Source organism: Arvicola amphibius, chromosome 10 (genome assembly GCF_903992535.2).
Source record: "Arvicola amphibius chromosome 10, mArvAmp1.2, whole genome shotgun sequence".
In the NCBI taxonomy this organism is placed as follows: Eukaryota; Metazoa; Chordata; class Mammalia; order Rodentia; family Cricetidae; genus Arvicola; species Arvicola amphibius.
Genome location: NC_052056.1, coordinates 9,367,242 through 9,389,747, shown reverse-complemented (window position 1 = coordinate 9,389,747; position 22,506 = coordinate 9,367,242). Strand labels below are relative to the sequence as shown.

Below are 22,506 nucleotides of genomic sequence, written 5' to 3'. Positions count from 1 at the left end.
TCTTTGATTGGGTTTTTGCTGTTTTGTTTGTATTTTTAAAAGCAAGATTTTTGGAATATTTTAAGGCTATCTTGAAATGTGTGATCTCTCCACTGCCCTTTCCTCCTCACTGATGAGACTGAACGTATATGCCATCTTGTCCTACTGCACCTTACACTGAGATCTGTCTAGTTTTGATGAATGAATAATTTTTTTGCAAATTAAGCATACTTAAATTTCCTTATTCTCCTTCCATTACCTGCATTCATAATCACTGAGATTTCTAGCCTTTGCAGTATGCTGCCATTTCTCATGGTATTTGGATATCCTGTGAACTTTTCCAGTGCTATATTCCTGCCCAAGTATGAAGTACATGAATGGGGAAAGTTTTCTCTCCTCCTCCTCTTCCTCTTAATCTCCCATCTGTTTTTCCTTCCCTCCTACCTCTATTTACCTTTTTGTTTTCTCTGTGCTTAAATTTTACTTTGCTGTCTATTTTCTTCTTTACTTTCTTTTACTTTTATTTGCTAGTTTGTTCTTTACTAGTAAACTATAGACTTAAAGTTGAAAATATGTTTAATAGGCTTATTAAATTCTCACTGTATAACCAGCTTTTCCTATGCTCACTGATGGAACATTCTGTGTTAAACTATATAGAAAAAAATATTCAGACAGAATGGGGATGTACTATTATAGTTTATGGCAAAATTTTCACATTTCTCTATTAAATACAATCCATTTTCAATACTCATAAAGATCAAATATATAGTAATATGGAAAATACTGTAATGGTAATATAGACTTTATGAAATCTAAGAAGGGAAGATACAAAGATAAAAATTTAGTTATTCTATATTTGATTTCTGTTCTTCAATAACAAAATTCATATTTTGTTATTTTGTGCTTCAGGCTGAAGAGCCTATCAATAAGATTACGATGGAAGTATTCTTTTCCACTTAGTTTTTCATTATTGTTTTATGAATAACTCTTTAATTATTCTTGAGAACAAATAGGTGTTAGATACAAATAGTAATTTTATAAGGTGAGAAATAATTTGGTAAGTTCTTTCTCAGGTGTCCTACAAGTTAACTAGTTAATGTGAATCGTTTATATTACTTTTGTCTCTGAAGATATATAATTTTGTATGCATAAGTTGAGATATTTAAAGTTTTTTTAAAAAAATCCCTACCTTTTAAGTAAATTCACTTGAGATTGTATTGTTTGATCTGTATAGCTCTCCATGACTATTTTACCTAATTATCCATAGAAACAGAGAAACTAGAATAATTCACATAAAATGTAAGACTTGGGAGGGTGCTCAAACAAAAGCTTCTGTTATTTGATTTTGTATTCTCATCAGTAGATGATGAAAAGATATCTTTTGATATCTGAGTTATTTCCAAAGAAGCCCATCCACATAGAAAGTCATGGCTTCTGATATACCTATACAAAATGTCAATGAATCTATCACTCACAGTCCCAGGATCTAGCTTACGAAGCTTACTTAGATTGGAATCTCCATAAACAAAACTATTATCTCTTGTATTGAGATTCTATTGTAACACTATTAAGGGTCGCAGAATGTATTCTTTTCATTATACAAGAATATCTGACTCCATGTGATCAAAATGTGCTCATGACAGAAAGACTCCTATGTGCTCTTCTGAAGCACACTTCTCCCTTTAACAAATTCTTAACATTTTTGTCAGGACACCACTTTTAAAATTTTATATGAAATCAGGGATATACTGCTTGGTATCTAATAAACATATTAATAAATCTTTTGGGCTGGATAGATAGGTCATCAGTTAAGAGCACTTGTTAGTCATCCAGAGAACCAGTTTGATTCCCAGCACCCATGTCAGGCAGCTTACAACCACTAATAGCTCTAGCACCAGGGAATCTAACACCCTTTTCTGGCCTAGAGGGCTACCCATATGCACAAGCATATGAACATACACTCACACATATAAACACATCAACTAAAATAAAAGAGTTAATCTTAAAAAATTCTTAGTTTCTTAAATATGTTCTAAAGTAAATTGTAAACAGGGATTCCAGGAATAGAGAAACTGGTCATGTTTTAGAACATTTTTTCTCTTACAAAGGAGAGAGTTCAGTTCTCCGGACACACATGATTGTCCAAAACTGTCTGTAACCACAGTTCCATAGATTCACAGCATTGTCTTCTGGCCCATGTACATGGTGCACAGATATTTAGGCAAACACCTACGCTCAAAAGATTAAACACAGTGATTTTAAAAACGTTTATTTCAATTCACACTTTTAGTTTCAAAGATGATTCTACAGACAGGAAACATGCTAAGAAAGAAAAAACAAAGCAACTGTCAACACCCAAGCTCAATTCCAATAAACTCTTTTACAGGGTTTCAGCATACTTTCATGAAGGTAAAGGAGTTTAGGAAGCATTGTATTTTTGTAGTCAGTGTTTAGGGTATACCCAAGATGTCTCTGCAATCAGTGTGTACTTAGGATGCCTCAGTGTTCAGGGTATACAGAAAACATCTCAGTGTCCAGAGTCTACTTAAGATGTCTCAGCGATCAGGGTGTACCCAAGACGTCTCAGTGTTCAGGGTGTGCCCAAGACTTCTTAGGGTTCAGGGTGTATTTGAGACATGTCAGTGTTCAGGGGGTACTCAAGAAATCTTATGGGAAACTAGCAAGGTGCTAAAAGATGTGTTGGTTATGAAGAAATGAGATGTTACTTTGAAATTCAAAACTACAAGAAAAATGAAGAGAAATAAGGAAAGATATAAGAATAATTTAGAATGACAAGGATATAAAATAATATGATAACATGAAATTAGACCTTTCTGAATCTCTGTGGAAAGCAGAGACATGTGGTATAAGGATGATAGTTAGCACTAGACAGAGAAGCCAGATACTCATAGGTGTAGCATCTGAACCTGTCCAGTCTTAAAATGTGTCATCACCTTAAGGTGGTAGACTCTGAGATTACACCCACATTATAATCATTTATATGTCATGTAAATATAAATAAATACTTAAAATTTCTATAAAGTTATCAGTTGCATATTGCTTAAAATTTGATTAATTATCCCATGGAAAATAGAAAAAGTAGAGAAAAACTTATAAATATTGATGGAGGATATGTGTATACATGCATATGTTCATGTAGATATGTGAATGCACACAAAAAATTATCTGGAACATATTGAAGCACTGCAGAATGATAGAGATCTTATATGAACTAGAACTGATCTGCTTAACCTGGAGCTATGATGCCCTTAAAGTTATATCCTGATTTGGGCAGCTGTGATTAAGGCTATAAGAAATTTCTACAGATTATGAGAGTATAGAACAAACTTAGAATTCTGGACCTTTCAAAGTCTTAGGGCCCTGAGAAACATCCCAGATCTTAGAAAGCGAATTCTGACAGGCAAAACTGAATTTTTTAGTGGGAAAATCCTTATAAGGACACTGGACAGAAACTGAAATTTATCCTGGATCAGCTCTTGATTGGATTGAAGTGATCTAGGCTATGGGAGTCTTTATTCTAGCAGCCTGGCAGAAAGAACAGTAACAAATCTCTAGAGGAGGACAAAATCTTTTTCCATATGAAATGTCTGTTATTTCTCAGAGCAAGGACGGAATGTAAGAAGCCTGAAACACAAGAGAGTGACAGAAATTAGAATGTAGGTCAAAGGATTCTTGTACGGCAGAAGGAAACATTGAAGAGCAGTCATGTCTCACACAGCACTGATTCAGTCAGCACCACACTGTATGATGATGGGGACCCTGTTGGATTATGTTGTATAGTGATAATGGGGCCATATTTGTTTAAATACACCCTGACATTAGAAATTATGAAACTTGATAACAACACATTTTCTAAAACCAACACCCATCATTCAGGGACACAGGACTACACCTATGAGAAGAATCTGACAATATGAAACAGGAACATTTTATGTAATTATTTAAGAAATAATTACACCTGGGAACAGAAGATATGATTGAAAAATTTGAGGGGAAAATAAAAATAATGCAATTAAATTTAACTAAAATGAAATAAAGCAACCAATTTGAAAAAAATATGGATGGGTTTCATCAGGATTCTAAGCACAGCTGCAAACACAGTGAACTAAATTATAAGTAAAGGGAATTTCCAAACTAAAAGTCATGACAAGATGGTTGGAAAGGGAGAAAGGACTTGAGGAACCCAGTTAGAATGCCCACCTTACTTAGAAGTGGGTCTGAAAGTAACAAGAGGGGAATGAGGCAGGGGTTATATTCGAGGAGACTTCAGTTGAGAATGTGCAAGGGTTAACCAAATATCAATGATGAAATAGTAAAATTGAAGTGATTTAATGTGTCTAGTCAATAAAGAGAAGATTAAAGATGGACATAGCAGACCTGATTCAGACATATATTTCACAAGGCTCGAAAACAAAATCATCATGTAGTAGATCATCACAGAATTTCAGTCATTTCCTTGGTTAGCCCCACTTGACATTTATGAGAGAATACATCTGCCTGTATTTTGTGCTGTCCACTATCAGTAGGCTTTCTTTATAATACAGTATAAACAAAATTTGAGGTATTGAGAGTCTTTGGATTAATTTTCTTCAGCAGCCTCTCCCTCTGACCTATGCAAGATACAGGATCTTTGCTTAAGGGGTAGGGGGAAACCTCTGCAAAGGTTGGGCATCACAGCCTACTAGGAATTTCTTTGCCTTCTCTGGGCTTAGTCACTACTTGGAACTACTTAGCACAGTCATGCATAAATATGGCTGGATTTCAGATGTGAGCAGGAAGAACCAGAGTTAATAAATTCCACTGTGACTAATGAATGAGAACGTAAACCTCCAGCCAGCCAGACAGATGAGATCCAGTGTCTGTTTTCCTATCACACAGATGAGATCCGGTGTCCCAGTCCTCCTACCCCACAAAGATGGGATCAAGGATCCCAGTCCTCCTATCACACAGATGAGATCCATTATCTCAGCCCTACTATCACACACAGATGAGATCCAGTATCTCAGTCCTCCTATCACACAGAAGAGATCCACTATATCAATCCTCCTATCCCACACAAATGGGATCTAGTATCTCAGGCCTCCCCTCCCACACAGATGTGATCTATTATCTCAGTCCTCCTATTCCACACAGATGGAATCCACTATACTTCAGTCCTCCTATCATGCACTGGCTATAAAATTTGTTCCCTCCTCTATTCTACAGTGTCTTTCTGTATCTTGGTTCAATTCCACAAAGGTTTACACTTGTGATTCTCTTACATTTTGGCTCCATGGAATCATGACACTTATGCTTGCTCTGACCATTTTCTTTTCTTTTTTTAATTATTATTTATTAAGATTTTCCACCTCCTCCCCACCTCCCATTTCCCTCGCACTTGCCCCACTCCCACTCCCCCTCCCTCTCCATGGGATGTCCAAGGTCCTCCCCACTCCATCCAGGTCTAGGAAGGTGAGCATCCAAACAAACTAGGCTTCCACAGAGCCAGTCCATGCAGTAGAATCAAAACCCAGTGCCATTGTCCTTGGCTTCTCAGTCAGCCCTCATTGACAGCCACCTTCAGAGAGTCCGGTTTGATCACATGATCCATCAGTCCCAGTCCAGCTGGTCTTGGTGAGCTCCCATTAGATCAGGCCCACTGTTTCAGTGGGTGGGTGCACCCCTCTCGGTCATGACTTCCTTGCTCATGTTCTCCCTCCTTCTGCTTCTCTTGGCCTTTATGGCTAACATGCCTTTGTATGAAATATACAGGTAAAACTTTGTAATCTATGTGGAATAATTTTGGAAACTGAACACCAATGGTGACAGGTAAAGTTAGCCTTTTGTAGGTTCCACAATATTCTCAAAAAAAAAAAAAAACCACTCAGTTCATTAACATGGGAGATGCATGTTACAAACATCCAATATCATAGAAATAAATGATTTTTTATAACATCGGACAAAACACATAAAAATTGTGTTAAGAGAAAGAGCAGGGATTTTCCTAGACATGATGGAATAAGCATCAGTGTAAAACAGTCAATCATGGCATCTCTGACATAGCAGTAGCTCATTGTCCTAACTATAGCAAAATGACAACATCCATAAATATACGGTGCAGAAAACTATTCAAACGCAACTACAATTACAGAGATTACTGTTCCACATTTGTAAACCAGGAAGCACACAAATGCATCAAGGATGAGACAATTGGGTACCACACCTGTTGCTAAGAGTATATAAACCCAGCTCTCCACAGGGTGACAATCAAACTCAGAATCCTCTCAGGTACATCCATCTGAGCTCACATCTCCTCTCAACATGGCCTACAGCTGCTGCTCTGGAAACTTCTCCTCCCGCTCCTTTAGGCGCTGCATGCCCACCTCAGGTTCCTCCTGTGGCTCTTCCTACCCCAGCAACCTGGTCTACACCACTACCAGTTGTTCTCCCAGCCCCTGCCAGGTGGAATCTTCTCTAAACACCGGCTGTCAGGAGCCCTGCATTGAGCCCACCAGCTGCCAGAGGTCCTGCGTGGTGTCCAGTCCCTGCCAGGTGGAGACCTCTCTGACCACTGGCTGTCAGGAGACCTGCATTGAGCCCACCAGATGCCAGAGGTCCTGCCTGGTCTCCAGGCCCTGCCAGACAGCCTGCTACTACCCGAAGAGCTTCACACCTTGCAGTCCCTGCCGGGGATCATATGCTGGGTCTCTGGGCTTTGGATCCAGTAGCTGCCGTTCCCTGAGCTATGGATCTAGAAGCTGCTACTCAGGGGGCTGTGGATCCAGTAGCTTCAGATCTCTCGATTGTGGAGTCTCTGGATTCCCTTCCTTGAGTTTTGGATCTAGATATTGCTATCCACGCTACTCGGTGCCTCTTTCCTGTCAACCTTGTTACAGACCAATCTGTGGATCAGGCCTCTACGGAATCAGCTGCTAAGTCTTTATGTGAAAGTCTATGCTCTAAAGCTCTTGTTTCCCTGCTTAACTCCTGCTGATATCATATTATCCTTCCCTTAACAGATTCCTCTCCAAACTTCAGCAGATTATGAGATCAGTGGGTCACCCAAAATTATGCTCTATTCTCTATACTGATGATATATTCAGATGCTATTTGCTTTCTCTCTAAGACCATTTGAAAAATGAAAATTCCATTTAATAAATTTGTGCAATCTGATATCTTCATGCGTTGTTCACATTATTGTTTCTTCACTCAGCTTCTGCGCATGTGGTTTGGAAGACTTAAGATCAGTACGATTGTCCAGCTGAATTTGGGGTATATGATCTGGCATTAGTTTGCTTTTCTTTATTTAAAGTTGTCAATTCTAGGAAGATCATTATTCAGGTCCAAACCACAGGGCTCATCTAGTGTGAATTGCCTAAGATTAAAGTAAATGAATTTCTGTTGAGCGAAGAAACCAAAACAATTAGGATGTAAGCTAGAAATGCCAACACCAAGAAAAAGATATATAATTTACAAGCTGAATTCCATATATAAGAGAAATATCAAGTCTAGTATTAGAATGTAGATTTCCAGTCAGGAGATATAAGCTTTTAACAATTCTCAGACATTTACATATTGGTGTACATGCTAATCTTCCTGCCTCATGTGCTTGCCTAAGGACCCCTGAACCTCATCCACACACATAAGGACAAGGCCAAAAATTTTGGATCAGGAGGTGCCTTCTACTATCTCCCAGGCTCAACTCCAATCAACTGAAGGGAAGGGCAATACTTCTCTGAAGTGATTTAATTTACTAGGCTTTCTTTGTGTCTCAAAGAGAGGTGGGTTCAATTAACATGACATAGTATCTTAAAGAAAATTTAAAATTACATGTATTATGGGCCTTCAAAGGGGAAAAGAGGAAAAAAAATCCCTCAAAATATGCGTCTTTAATGAACTACTGGAATGCAGCACGCTAAAAACATTTTTGCCACTTGCAAAGAGTCTTGGAATTGTCTACTACTGTGTCTGATACAGGAAAGGACATTTCCCCTTATCTTCTATTCTTTATTGGTTGGTATCTATAGTATCCTCGATATTCACAACTGTTAAATGGAGAAATGGCAGCAGACCCTCCTTGTAAAAACTGAGATAAGGTGCTATGTACACAAAGATATACAGAGAATATATCCATAATAAATGCAAACCTAAACAAACAAAACCAGTGAGGCTAATAAGATAGGCGTGATACAGTCAATCATGCCACGTGAAGGGATTTTTGTAATAGCCGAAGTCCCAGAGACTTTTGGCATTAGGGGTTACACATGTAGCATGCTCTAAGAGAAGATCAGCAACAGGTCATGCATAGAGTGTTATGTAGGAGTTACACAGCCTCTATAAAATAGACTAAAAATTCAGTGATGCAATAGAGTGCAGTAAAGGCAATGATTCAGTAACTAGGCAAAACTTTGTTGGCCAACATTATTTGGAATACACACACATGTTATATTACATTTTTATTTTCCATTTTGCTAGACTGTAGCAACTTGGCTGGAAATAGCACTACCATCTAGTACGTCAGTCATGATTGTAAATATATCCCAGCGCAAGATTCTCACTTTATTTTCCATGACATCATCACTACTTGGTGCTATTATCATCACTGTGACCACAGTAGTAAAATTTGGAGAGTTTTATGAGGATTCCTAAGATTGGATTGTGAAACCAAATTGCTAGAATTAAATAATGTATTTAAAATGCTTGGCAAGCCTGAAGTGAACCTGACTGCATTTTTTCCTCAGTGATATTTTTCTTTTGATAGAGACAAGGGAATATATAGTCGGTGACCTTCATTTTTGTGATTTTGTGGTTTTTGTCCAGATTTACTTCTCTAAATACATAAATAAATAATAAATAAAAGATATTTTATTGATGGGAGTGGAAATGATGGAACACAAATAAATGTGGATGGAACTGGCGTGTCAGCGCTCTCTGCGTCTTCTACTTTAGATGACCATCTTTAGAGCAATTTTTCTATTTTTATTCTTTTAAAGAGCACACAGGAACTGTGATCTATTAGTCCCTAAAATGGAGATGTTTTATTGGGTTGAAGATCCTAGATTTTCATAAAGATTTCTCATATACCTTTCATTTTGGTTAAGTGTAATGAAGCTTTAGGTCCTCATACCTACACCCCTCTATTCTTCAAGTCTGCCAACTCAACATTCCTACGTATTTTATCCATGGCAATTCAAGATGCTCACTCCAGTGATCCCTTTTGAGTATCTTTCCTTCCATGGATTCTCTAGGCTAAATAAAAAAAAATACAGTATTTTCAAAGCTAGTTTGGATCAGAATAACAACATATGGGGATTATTTATTTGTGTCAGAGTGTTCTCACCCTATATGATTTGTTCCCATTTTCTTCCACTTACCCAGACATTTTATGGTTTCATTCTATTTACAGCTGAGTAATAGCCCATGTGTTTAAGTGCTGTATTTTCCCCATCATTTGATAAGCATCTTGACTGATTTGAATTCCTACTAGTTTTGAATGGAACCACAAGAAATATGGATGTGCAACCATCTCTGTTGTAGGCTATTGCCTCTTGAATATATAGCTTGGTTTTTGTTGTACTTATATTTCTAGTTTTTGTTGCTTTCGTAAAACCCAGGTGGCTGTATTGGCTTGCATTAAAAACTGCATCTAATATTCTTTTTATTTGTCATTGATTGTTGTACCTTTTATATGCCAGTGTCAAACTGTTTTAAATTTTATGACTTGGTGGTATAATTTGAAACCGGGTGTTTTGGCTGCTTCATATGATTTTTACTGTGTTCTCTGATCAGTACATAGGAAGTATATATTGATTTGCATGTGTTATTTTATTACTTAGTCACTTTTCTGAAATTACTTCTGAAATTACTTCTCAGTACTAAAGGTACTATATATAGAATTTTTGGGTTTTTCTTATGTGTAGAATCATATTATTTGAGTATAAGAATAGATTGACTTCTTATTTGCATCCTCCTATTGATTTTTATTTTCATATAGCTCTAAGATTTTAAACACTATTTTAAATGGGAGTGAAGGGATGGACCCCTTTCTCTTTTCTCGACTTTAGTGAATACTTTCCATCTCTCTCCATTAAATATGTTGGGTGTAGGCTTCTCAGATGTGAGCTTTTTTTATTTTGAAATATACTCCCCCATCTTTAACTTCCTTGTTAATGTTTACCATAAAGGAAAGTTTTTTTGTGACATTCTCTGATCATGATGTCACTATAACACTGGCTTCAAAAAAAGGATTTTGTAACCTTCAGTCTTTTTCCATTTCATAAAACAATTTAAGTAATATTAGTGCTGTTAACACTTTTTGTTATTCTGATAAAATACTGCAATAAATCTATTTAGTCTTGCACCTTAATCGTTTGAGGAATTTTTCTAATAGCCTTAATCTCATTGCTCGTTACAGATCTTTTAATATTACTTATTTCTTCTTGGTTTAATTTTGATATGTCTTGTGTTCCTTTAAATTTTTTTAGCTTTTTAAAGATTTTCCAATGCAGTGTCCTGTACTTTGTGTGTAGGGCCCGGGTCTGCCCTTGTTCCTGGGGCTCACCTTGAGGACAGTTTCTGGTCAGATGACTAAGCATCCTGTTTGTTCCTGTGCTCCCTCTGCCCTGCCTGGTGATTTGCTGTAGGGCATTGTTGACTCTATTGTTGGTATGGTAATTTCCCACCTGCCTAGGTGGAAGTCCTTGTGCAGCAGTTAGATATGGTAATTTCCCACCTGCCTGGGTGGAATTACTTGGGCAGGAGTGGGGTATATAAGATTTTCCCCAAGGCTAAATAAATGGCATTCGGCTGATCTCCTTTCAAATGACCCAGGTCTCTTTGTGTGTTCTTTCAATCTCCAGGCCCTCGTCCGACTCGCGTTAGGTACAGTGGCACGCGAACTGTACCGAGGGGGTAACACAGAATCGGGTGTTACACTTTGTGCTCAGTATTTCTTTTTGAATCTCATTGGCATTTGTTGACATGTCTTCCTTTCCAATTGTAATTGTATTTACTTGTGTATTCTCCCTTTTATTTTGCTTAGATTAGTTAAGTTTGTTAATGCTGTTTATTTTAACAAATAACTAACTTAGATTTTATTGAATTGTATGTTTCTTTTTCTTTATTCTACATATTTTTTCTGATTTTAATTATCTTTCAACGTATTACATTTAAATTTAGGTTTAGTTTTATTTTTATCATTGTTCCTAAAGCTGTAAGGTACATTCATAAGCTATTAGTTTTAAATTGTTGAAAATTACGATGTAGACACATAGTAATATATAATTTTTTGCAGCATATCCTTTATGTTCCAAGATATTGGCAAGCTGTGTTTTCGTACAATGTGATTCTAGGGATTCTTTTTCATATACATTTCTTCACTGTCACAATTATCATATTATTATGTGTTTGCTGTAAACTCTCCTGCCATTTGTTTTATCCTAATGTTTCTATGATTGTTGGTAACTAGAAAATTTACCTCATCGTGATTAACTGAATAATTGGAAATTTATTTGATTTCCCTGTATTTGTTGAGAAAGTACAGGAACTAGAAGAAAGACTCTCTCATGAAGAATAAATTCTTTTTAAAGGGAAATAAAAAGAAATGTATCCGACAAAATGTTCTATATGTTTAAGTTTGAGGGCAGAATCAAAAGCAACACAATATTACGACCTTAAGCAATACAATATTACCAACTTCCTAATGAGATAAACCTGGAAAAATTCCAGACAGAGAATTCAGAGTAGTGATTTCAGCTATCTGGAAACAATGGAATAAATACATAAGAAAACGTTTGAGTAGAATGAGAAATCAAATTCCAAATAGGAAAGCAGAATTCAATAAAGAAATGATATTTTTTGGAGAAAATATAAACTGAAATGATGTTAAAAATATCAATATGCTACATTAAAACCTCAGTGAAAATTGTCATTAAATAATAGAACAAGGAGAAAATATTAAGTCAGGGATTGGTGACAAACAGCTGGAAACAGATCATTCGGTAAACTTCAATGATAAAATTTTAAAAGGAATATAAATGGAGCATGGAAGGGTTTTGGAACAAGACAGGAGGGAAGAACACTCAAATTATGTTCATAGAAGAAGGAGAGTATTAACAGAAATTCTTTTAAACCTAAATAATTAGATATCTATACAGGAAAAAGAGGCTTACTAAATAGTATCATATTTGCAATATAAGTACAGAAATAGCATGAGACATAAGTAAGACACCAAATACACAGAATAATGAAAGTATATTAAAATATGTAAGAAATAAATGTAGTGTCATTAAAATAATGCATGATTGTTGTATAGAAAACTTTTAACATCTTGAGTTCTTAGAATTCATTTATTTATTTATTTTTATTAGAAATTTCTACCTCCTACCCTCCTCCCATTTCCCTCCCCCTCCCCAACACTCCCCTCCCTGTCCCTCTCCAGTCCGAAGAGTAGTCAGGGTTCCTAGGAAGGTGAGCATCCAAACAGGCTAGGCCCCCCCCACCCCCCCCCACCCCCCCCCCCCCCGCCCAAAGCCAGTACAAGCAGTAGAATCAAAACCCAGTGCCATTGTCCTTGTATCTCAGCAGCCCTCATTGTACGCCATGTTCAGGGAGTCCGGTTATATCCCTTGCTTTTTCAGTCCCAGTCCAGCTGGCCTGGGTGAGCTCCCATTAGATCGGCCCCACCATTTCAGTGGGTGGGTGCACCCCTCGCGGTCCTGACTTCCTTGCTCATGTTCTCCCTCCTTCTGCTCCTCGTTTGGACCTTGGGAGCTCAGTCCAGTACTTCAAAGTGGGGCTTTGTCTCTATCTCCATCCATCGTCAGATGAAGGTTCTATGGTGATATGCAAGATATTCATCAGTATGGTTATAGGATCTGGCCATTTCAGGCTCCCTCTCCTCAGCTGCCCAAAGAACTAGATGGAGACATCTCCCTGGACACCTAGGAACCCCTCTAGAGTCAAGTCTCTTGCCAGCCCTCAAATGCCTCCCTTAATTAAGATATATACTTCCCTGTTCCCATATCCACCCTTCCTTTATCCCGACCATCCCATTTCCCCAAGCTCTCCCCATCCTCCCCTTCACACTTTTCTCTCCCTATCTTCCCTTAGCCCCCTCCCACCCCACTCCCTAATTCCCAATTTTTGCCCGGCAATCTTGTCTACTTCCAAAATCCAGGAGGATAAGTATATGGTTTTCTTTGGGTTCACCTTCTTATTTAGCTTCTCTAGGATCACAAAATATAGGCTCAATGTCCTTTCTTTATGGCTGGAAACTAATTATGAGTGAGTACATCCCATGTTCATCTTTTTGGGTCTGGGTTACCTCACTCAGGATGGTGTTTTCTATTTCCATCCATTTGCTTGCAAAATTCAAGATATCAATTTTTTTTTACCACCGAGTAGTACTCTAACATGTATATATTCCACACTTTCTTCATCCATTCTTTCATTGTAGGGCATCTAGGTTGTTTCCAGGTTCAGGCTATTACAAATAATGTTGCGATGAACATAGTTGAACAAATACTTTTGTAATATGATAGGGCATCTCTTGGATAAATTCCCAAGAGTGGTATTGCTGGGTCCTGGGGTAGGTTGATCCCGAATTTCCTGAGAAACTACCACACTGCTTTCCAAAGTGGTTGCACAAGTTTGCATTCCCACCAGCAATGGATGAGTGTACCCCTTACTGCACAACCTCTCCAGCAAAGACTATCATTGGTGTTTTTGATTTTAGCCATTCTGACAGGTGTAAGATGGTATCTCAAATTCTATAATCCAGTTTATAGTCCTAAAGGAATAAACTTCCAGTTCATTCTGTTGTAACCAGAAAACTATCTTAAATTAAATTAAATTGAAAGAAAAGCACAAATCATCTACAAATCTACAAAAGAGACAGAATAAAGTAATTTATGATCAGTGATCCTGATCTACAGAGCACGTTGGAAGAAATTATTTGGACTGCAGAGAAGGATAAACTGAAACAGACATGGGCAATTAATAATCAATAGCAAATGAGTAAATTGTAAGTACAAAGAGATACTCCTCCCCAAGAAACTACAATATGATAAAAATACAAAACATTAAGGTATAGTTCAATGATCTCCAATTTTCAAAGAGGATGTGACTAACAAACTAATTGACTTAAAAAACAAAATCCACCATTTTTCTGCCTCTAGTGAATGCATCTTACCATTAGCAATGGATTTCACATTTAGGTAAAGAATGGAAACCAGCATATCAAATATATGGACCTGAGAAATAAGCAGTTGTTGATAACGGCACAGTGGGCAAAATCCAATTTAAACTAAAAGTTTTTAGAAGATGAAGGTCACCACATTCATTGAAGAAATGTCATCAATTCTAACATATAAAAACACACTGTTTTAGGATATTTAATCAAATTATGAACTTGAAGATTACATTATTTCCTGGGGGGGAAAACCTGTTTCCAGTTATATGTTTCTAGTTATACTGTGACGCGGCCCTAACATATTTCTTTAATCCAAGAGTTTTTGGCTTATTGTAAACAGTATTAAATAAAAATATCATTCCACAGGTCAAGAGGTGAAGCAAGCAGCCAGTTGACAGGAAGTTACCATACAGAGTAAGAGGGAATCAGGAGAATGGATAGAGAGATACACAGGAAGTAGAACGGAGAGACGTGGAATTGGAGGAGTCTTGTTTGAGACAGTGTAGGAGGTAGGCAAAAGCTCTTCTTCTGACACACTGGAGGAGGAGAAAGGTCAGCCCTGTGCTTTCCTTGTCTCCCTGAGCTAGCAGGTTTTCACCATAGTGCCTGGCTCCATAATCTTTGTAGGTACAGCACATTGACTGAAATTCTGTTAATACAAATCACTCAAATGCATGTCATGATCACATGGACAGATAAATCCCACCAGCTGTGGACAAACTGAGAAGCCATTGGATCTGGTAAGACACCTAGAAGTTCTCAAGGAGAAAGTTAAGGAAAATTAAAAGGAAATCTTTCCCATGTTTAGGTGGGAAATATCATAATATAGCGTGTTAGGACGTTGTATAGTGATACTCTAGATGGTGTGGAAATAGCAGACAATGAAAAAAATGACATAACTGAGATCAAAATAATATCGACTATAATTAATAACAATCTGGTAATTTATACTTTTTTCTCAATAGCCATAGTGTTTCTTGTGTAAAAAGTGAAAGATGGATTGATAAGATTCAAGCCTTAGAAAGAATTATAAATGAAAATAAAAAAATTCTTAGACAGACAGAGGAATTTAGAAAAGAATCTACCACTGTATAAAGAAACTGAAAAGTGATGGCCCGAGGTTAGAAGAGCAACCTTAGTTTATCCGGTTACGATACAGGAACTATCAGCAGATTATAAACACCCCTGAGGTTAAATGGAAATTAAATAGAGTCCCTTAGAAATATTAGATTTTAGGAGGTTTAAAGAAGTGATCATTTTATATAATATTCATTCATCCTATGCTAAACAGATGTCAAATTCATGGGCAACTAAGAATAGAATTTTTTCCCAACACTTAAAGGAATTGACAAGAACATAATTGGAAGATAGTCCTCATTTAAAAGGTGAATATTCTGAAAGAGGGAGCCAGGGCTATAGAACAACAAAATAGGGTCAGAGGTATTAGTTTATCCCAGAACCAGTTTCTAGGTTTAAGTCATCATGCTGAGTCTAAAAGGCAGCTTGCATTTGATGATCATGCCTTAGCACTAAGTCATTTAGCACCTTTAAATTCTTTTGACAAGGCTGAAGAATTAGGAAAGGGGTCTGAGTCATTTCCTACAATACTACAAGGCCTAAAAGAAAAGCCTTCACTAATGTTTTGCAAAGACAGATTCCTCTTTGAATAGAATTATGTCATATCTAGAAGTCAGACAAATATTAATTAATTAAATCTTTGGCTTTTGAAAATTCTAATTCAGAATGTAAAAGAGTGATTAGGCCTTTAAAGGCAAGACCAGCCCCAATAGGTGAATGGATTGGAATTACAGCTGACAGTGGGTCTCATATTTATGATGCTACTCTGAAAGGAGGAGTGATATCTAAAAGTTTTAACAAAAACATCAAAATGTCAAATGTATAAATTGCGATTAGCAAGGTCTTTTGAAAGGGATTGTAGGCAAATCCCTTCAAGAGACAATGCTTTTTCCAGAGATAATCCAAACAACAGGCCTGAGGTTTTTGGAGTATGCTGAAGGTCTGGAAAAAGCCAGCATTGGCCTAATGAATGCAGATCAACAAGGGACAGGCAAGATAATTTATTTGCAGAGTTTGGAAATTAAAGTGCACCATACGAGACATACATATTTAAAATTTCAATAGGCAACTGCTTTAAGTTCTGAAAATGCTGATTCTGCAATTAAACAGTTATTAGAAGTTGTGGCCATCATGCAGATACCTGTACAAATTAAGACTGACAATACGCCAGCATATGTCTCCAGTAAAATGAGGCTGTTCCTCCCATATTACAATATAAAACATATTACAGGCATACCACACTATTCTACATGGTAAGCAGTTATAGAAAGATCTAATTGTACTTTAAAAGATATATTTAATAAACAGAAAAACCACAAAGATAGATTATACAGTGTTTTATTAATGAGAAAGTAACAACATCTATGGAGAGACATTGAATAGTAGAAAAAAAACTGCCAAATTAAATCATCTTGTTTATTTTAAAGAGGCAATGACCTCAGGATGGAAAGCAGAATATGTGTTATGTTGGAGAAGAAGTTTTGCCTTTGTTTCCATGGGATAAGAAAAGCTATGGATACAATCAAGATGAAAAATATTAAATTTGAACAGGAGAGTCCTCATGCATATGGAGAAGAAATAATTCATCACACAACTGGTAATTTAGTTGAAACTAACTTATAAAGACTAACAGTTGGCTTTCATTCATTCAGACATGAAAAAATAAAAAAATAATATTTTCAAATTATAATTTACCAAGGCACACAAACCTTACAGCCATGAAATGAAAAATAGGTTTTCTTAACCATTATGTTAATTACATGTCAGAATATGGTTGTTTTTTAAATTTTAGAGCTAAAGTGAACAAGGTGGGGGAAAGGAAAGACTTTAATCCCAACACACCCAGGGATAAACGTCAGATACAGTTCTTAATTGGTATGTTTGTGCGCTAGAGAAAGCACAAGTCACATTTACAGATTATTATAAAAACCCTCTACAAAGTTCCTAGAAAGGCAGCTGATTTCCACTAAGGACAGGAAAAAAAAAAAAAAAAAAAACCAGCAGCTTTTGTGAGTGCTGGTATGATCTCCACTCATGCAATCTTGGCCAGTAGTAAACAGGATGATACAATGACTATGGGTATTACATGTATTGGTGAATAGGCAACTGGAAACTTTTCATGAAGCAAAAAGGAGCCCACCTACACTTTTTTTGTTGGCTTATACTGCAAATGCTTTAGAAAACATATTCTTTCTTTGAGATGAGGCATGGAGTACCTTGTATTCAGCAATTGTCAACCACTCTATGACTATAGGGTGTCCTTACAAAGATGGATAGGATCTATTCGTAGACAGAATTTTTGCAGGCTCAGCCATGCAAAGGTAATACAGTGGAACGGGTATCTATCTGAATTTTTATCACCAGGATGTATTAACAAAGAAGTTTGTGTCCTCGCACACTGAGCGCTGAGGAAATAGCTCAGTTGCCTGTGATCCTCATCCCTAAACCGATCACCCCTTCCTCAAAATAGACACCTATTGGACTGTGGGGATCACTGAAATGGTCATAACATTTGGCTAAGGCATGGTTAATCAACCACTGATGGAACCAGGATTAATGAAAAATGGCCTGCCCATTCACTGGAAGATGAAATGACCAATACGGAGGAAGGAACCACAAAATCAGCACAACACACTGAACTAATAGAAGGACTTTTGACTATAAGACAAACAAACAAAAAACCCTCTCTTTTCTCCAATTCATGATGCATGTGCAATGGTATGGATGTATGATCATCAAAATGGAAAACCACTAACTGGCAGATAAATGGCAAGGACATCTGGTCATGGCAGGCATGAATGGAAATGGCACACCCTAGCAAAACTTAGCAAAGATGTCAAATATTATATAACTCATAAAATCACGACTAACAAAATGTCTGAGAATAATGAAATAGTTGACAAAGTGTCATCATGTTAATTAAAACTATAATATTCAAAATTTCTAGGGAACAAACTCAATATAAATCCATAAGAATGATGGATTACTCATTAGAAAAAGTTGACAGTTTACCCCTAACAAGGAAAAATAGGGAAAAAGGAGAACCAAATTAAACCAGGATAACTATATGAGAATAAATATTTTAAGGACGCCATAGCTAGGAAGTAGACAATACCTTTAATCCCAACACATGTGAAACAGAGGCAGGCACATAGTATTTATAGTGTTTTAAACTTAAAATGCACCTCTTAAAGGAAGGCTGAAATTCAAAGTGAATGTCTATTGTGGTCTAAAAATAAATACACTTAAGCCTAAACAAGTGAAATATCATCAAGGAAAAAAAAAAATCCTAAGAAAAAGAGTAAACTGGCCAAATGGTATCACCCACCCAACTCCAGCTGATTGGCCTGAAATCCCAGCTCAGAGCCCCAGATTAGCACTGGCACCCATGCTGCTATGTTCCCTGAGTGCCTGCCACTTCCTATGGAGAACCACATGATGCCAAATGCTGTGGTCTACCTATCCAGGATTGCCACTAAGCTAACAAACACCTGCCATAGGTTCATCTTCTGCCTACAAACTTCTCAGAATACTCTAATAGTTGAGTCATATGAGAATAATATAAACACTTTACAGTACTTTGAACTCAGAAATACTTATTCCTTAGACTGCCAAATACAAACCAGTTAGATATTGTGGAAATCTTGGCAGGAATAACTTCATTATTGTAAATAGTTTTACTGTGTTAGAGTTCAAACCTTTCCTTTTCATTGAGACAAAAGGGGGAAATGTTTCAGGATGTGTGATCACACTCTGGGCCCTGAGGTTGTGTTATTTATTAGAAAAACCTGTTTCTAGTTGTAGTGTGGCTTGGCCAGTGCATATGCCTATCATCAAAGAGCTTTCTGCTTATTGTGAACAGGATTAACTAAAAACAACATTCTATAGGTCAAGAGGCAGAGCAATCAATTCGATGACAGGAAGTAATCATAGAGAGTAAGAGGAAGTCAAAAGTACGCATAGAAAAATACACAGGGAAGTAGAATGGAGGGGCATTGTGATGGAGGAGTTTTTCTGAGACACCATAGGAAGTAAGAGAAAGCACCTTTTTCTGGGACATCAATAAAAGGAGGAAGGTCAACTAGGTGATTTCTTTGCCTCTCTGAACAAGCAGGTTTTCACCACAGCATCTTGCTCCTGAGTATTTACTGGCAAAGTGGAAGGATTAGGATTTTGTTAAAAAAAAAATACAGATGAATGTAATAGTATGAACAATGAATTAAGGCCTCAGATTGCATAAATTTATTGGATTAAAATTTTAGTTTCAAATATGTTTGAATGAACAGCGAATAGCAGAATATCAATAGTACAAAATTTAAGGCATAATATGGGATTATAAATTAAGATTCTAACAGAGCTTGAGGGTAAAATAATTTTTAGTGGTAAGACAGACAGTAGATGATGAGAATGATAGGTTGTCTACAGGTCATAGGGAATTTGATTTTGATATTATAGGAATATGGAGACTTAGCATTCAAATTCCTAGAAGGTAATGCCATAGATTGATCTATAACAAGAAGGTTGGAATGTTGTAGAAGCCAAGTATGCTGGGTAGTAGAATCTAGACCCATAACACAGAGAAGGGAATCCATAGCTTCTACAATTCAGAGGTCTGAAGCCATTGGATCCACAACTCCCTGAGTAGCAGCTTCTAGATCCATAGCCCAGGGAACGGCAGCTGCTGGATCCAAAGCTCAGAGACTCAGCATATGTTCCCCGGCAGGGACTACAAGGTGTGGAGCTCCTCGGGTAGTAGCAGGGTGTCTGGCTGGGCCTGGACACCACGTAGGACGTCTGGCAGCTGGTGGGCTCAATGCAGGTCTCCTGACAGCCAGTGTTCAGAGAGGATTCCACCTGGCAGGGGCTGGGAGAGCAACTGGTAGTGGTGTAGACCAGGTTGCTGGGGTAGGAAGAGCCACAGGAGGAACCTGAAGAGGGCAGGCAGCGCCTAAATGAGCGGGAGGAGAAGTTTCCAGAACAGCAGCTGTAGGCCATGTTGAGAGGAGATGTGAGCTCAGATGGATGTACCTCAAAGGATTCTGATTTGGTTGTCACCCTGTGGAGAGCTGGGTTTATATACTCTCAGCAACAGGTGTGGTACCCAACAGTGTCATCCTTTATGAATCTGTGCATTTCCTGGTTTACAAATGTAGAACAGTAATCTCTGTAATTGTAGTTGCATTTGAATAGTTTTCTGCACAATATATTTATGAGTGTTGTAACAAAGGTCAAAGAGCTACTCCTATCTACAAAATGCTGTGACTATTTTATATTAATGTCTGCCCCATCATAGCTATAGCAGGCCTTCCTATGGGCTACCTTCTTGTACTTGGTGATATACTTTTGTTTCTGCTAGTGAATGCTTCTTCCCTAAAACTGGAGAAGGAGATGATGTTAGTTATCTGGATACTGGCTCTGTTTCTATATGAATGAGGACATTCACAAGAATGTTCCATCTAATCAACCTCTATCGCCATCCTGTCAAACTTCCTTATGGTAATTCAGTGTGGGGGGTAACAGAACACAATTATACTATGTAATTTATAGTTACACATTGTGTATCAAATTGAATAGCGACAGATTCAAAATAGATAAAAGCAACATACAAAGAAGGGTAGCTGGAGACTGGGGGCGGGAATTGGGTATTTTCAGGGATGATGTTAAAAGTATCTCACCTGAAAGAGCTCCACTTGTTCAATGAAGGGAGGAAATAACCATAATAATAAAAATGAAGGAACAGGGAGCAAGTTCACAATCTTTCCATTGTGCTCTTTAATTGTGTTTTTGTTGTTTGGTTTGTATTTTTCAAAGCAAGATTTTGGAATATTGTAAGACTGTCTTGGAATGCGTTATCTCTCCTCTGCCATTTTCTCCTCAGTGATGAGACTGAGCATATATGCCATCTTGTCCTACTGCACCTTACCCTGTGATTTGTCTAGTTTCAATGCCCTAATTTTTTTTTGCAAATTGAAAATAGTTAAATTATCTTATCCTCTTTTCATTACCTGCATCCATAATCATTGAGATTTCTAGCCTCTGTAGTATACTTCCATTTCTCATGGTATTTGGATATCCTGTGAACACTTTCAGGACTATAGCCCTGTATCCATCAACACTTATCTGCCCAAGTATGAAGTACATGAATATGTAAATTCTCCCTTCCTCCTCTTCCTCGCTTTCCTTATCCTCTTCCTCCTTTTCTTCTTCCATCTGTTCTTCCTCCCTCCTTCCTCTATTATCTTTTTTTGTTTGTTCTGTGCTTAAATCTTAATTTGCTGTCTCTTTTAACCTTTGCTTTCTTTTACTTTTATTTGCTTGTTTATTCTTTCCTAGAATTAAAGTTGAAGATTTGACTAATAAGCTTATTAAATCCTCACTGTATAACCAGCATTTCTTATGCTCACTGTTAGATTATTCTGTGTTAAACTATATAGAAACAATATTCAGATAGAATGGGGGTGTACCACTAGAGTTTATAGCAAATTTGTCACATTTGTCTATTAAACACAATCCATTTGCAATACTCATAAAGATCCAATGTTTAGTAATATAGAAAATACTATACTAGTAATATAAATTTTATGAAATTCAAGGAAGGAAGATATGAAGATAAAAATTTATCTATTCTATTTTTTGAATAAAATTCATATTTTGTTATTTTGTGCTTCAGACCGAAGAGCATATCAATAAGATTACGATGGAAGTATTCTTTTCCACTTAGTTTTTCATTATTGTTTTATGAATAACTCTTTAATTATTCTTGAGAACAACTACGTGTTAAATAAAAATAGTAATTCTATAAGGTGAGAAATAACTTGTTACCTTATTTCTTAGGTAACCTCCAAAATAACTGGTTAATATGAATAGTTTTCTTACTTTTGTGTCTGTTGGTATATAATTTTGTCCTCATAATTTGAGATAATGTTTAAAGTTTTTTTTAAAGCCCTACCTATGAACTAAATTCACCTGAGATTGTATTGTTTCATCTGTATAGCTCTCTATGATTATTTTACCTAATTATCCATAGAAATAGAAAAACTAGAAGAATTCACATAAAATATAAGACTTGGGAGGGTGCTCAAACAAAAGCTACTTATATTTGATTTTGTATTTCTCATCAGTAGATGATGAAAAGATGTCTTTTGATGTCTGAGTTATTTCCAAAGAAGCCCATCCACACAGAAAGTCATGGCTTCTGATATACCTATACAAAATGTCAATGAATCTGTCACTCACAGTCCCAGGATCTAGCTTTTAAA

General features: G+C 36.9%; 2 protein-coding genes across 3 annotated transcripts; one reads left to right on the top strand and one right to left on the bottom strand.

The window, feature by feature from the left end:
* The first annotated feature begins 6,252 nt into the window (after positions 1-6,252).
* On the top strand, positions 6,253-6,915 carry LOC119825628 (keratin-associated protein 13-1-like). Of its 2 annotated transcripts, XM_038346620.1 has the most exons (2): positions 6,253-6,531; positions 6,622-6,915. In XM_038346620.1, exons 1-2 carry the CDS (start codon positions 6,301-6,303, stop codon positions 6,913-6,915), a joined length of 525 nt encoding a protein of 174 aa, XP_038202548.1. In that variant the 5' UTR covers positions 6,253-6,300. The 2 variants fall into 2 exon arrangements, with proteins under 2 accessions (XP_038202548.1, XP_038202547.1); XM_038346619.1 differs by having other exon boundaries at positions 6,301-6,915.
* Positions 6,916-19,729: 12,814 nt separating this feature from the next.
* LOC119825615 (keratin-associated protein 13-2-like) lies at positions 19,730-20,284 on the bottom strand. The gene has a single exon (XM_038346603.1). The coding sequence runs from the start codon at positions 20,240-20,242 to the stop codon at positions 19,730-19,732; it is 513 nt and encodes a 170-aa protein (XP_038202531.1). The 5' UTR covers positions 20,243-20,284.
* Between the last annotated feature and the right edge of the window lie 2,222 nt (positions 20,285-22,506).

Bases quoted from the DNA above. Each gene is read 5' to 3' on its own strand.
- LOC119825615 (XM_038346603.1), bottom strand. From the start codon at position 20,242: ATGGCCTACAGCTGCTGTTCTGGAAACTTCTCCTCCCGCTCATTTAGG.
- LOC119825628 (XM_038346619.1), top strand. From the start codon at position 6,301: ATGGCCTACAGCTGCTGCTCTGGAAACTTCTCCTCCCGCTCCTTTAGG.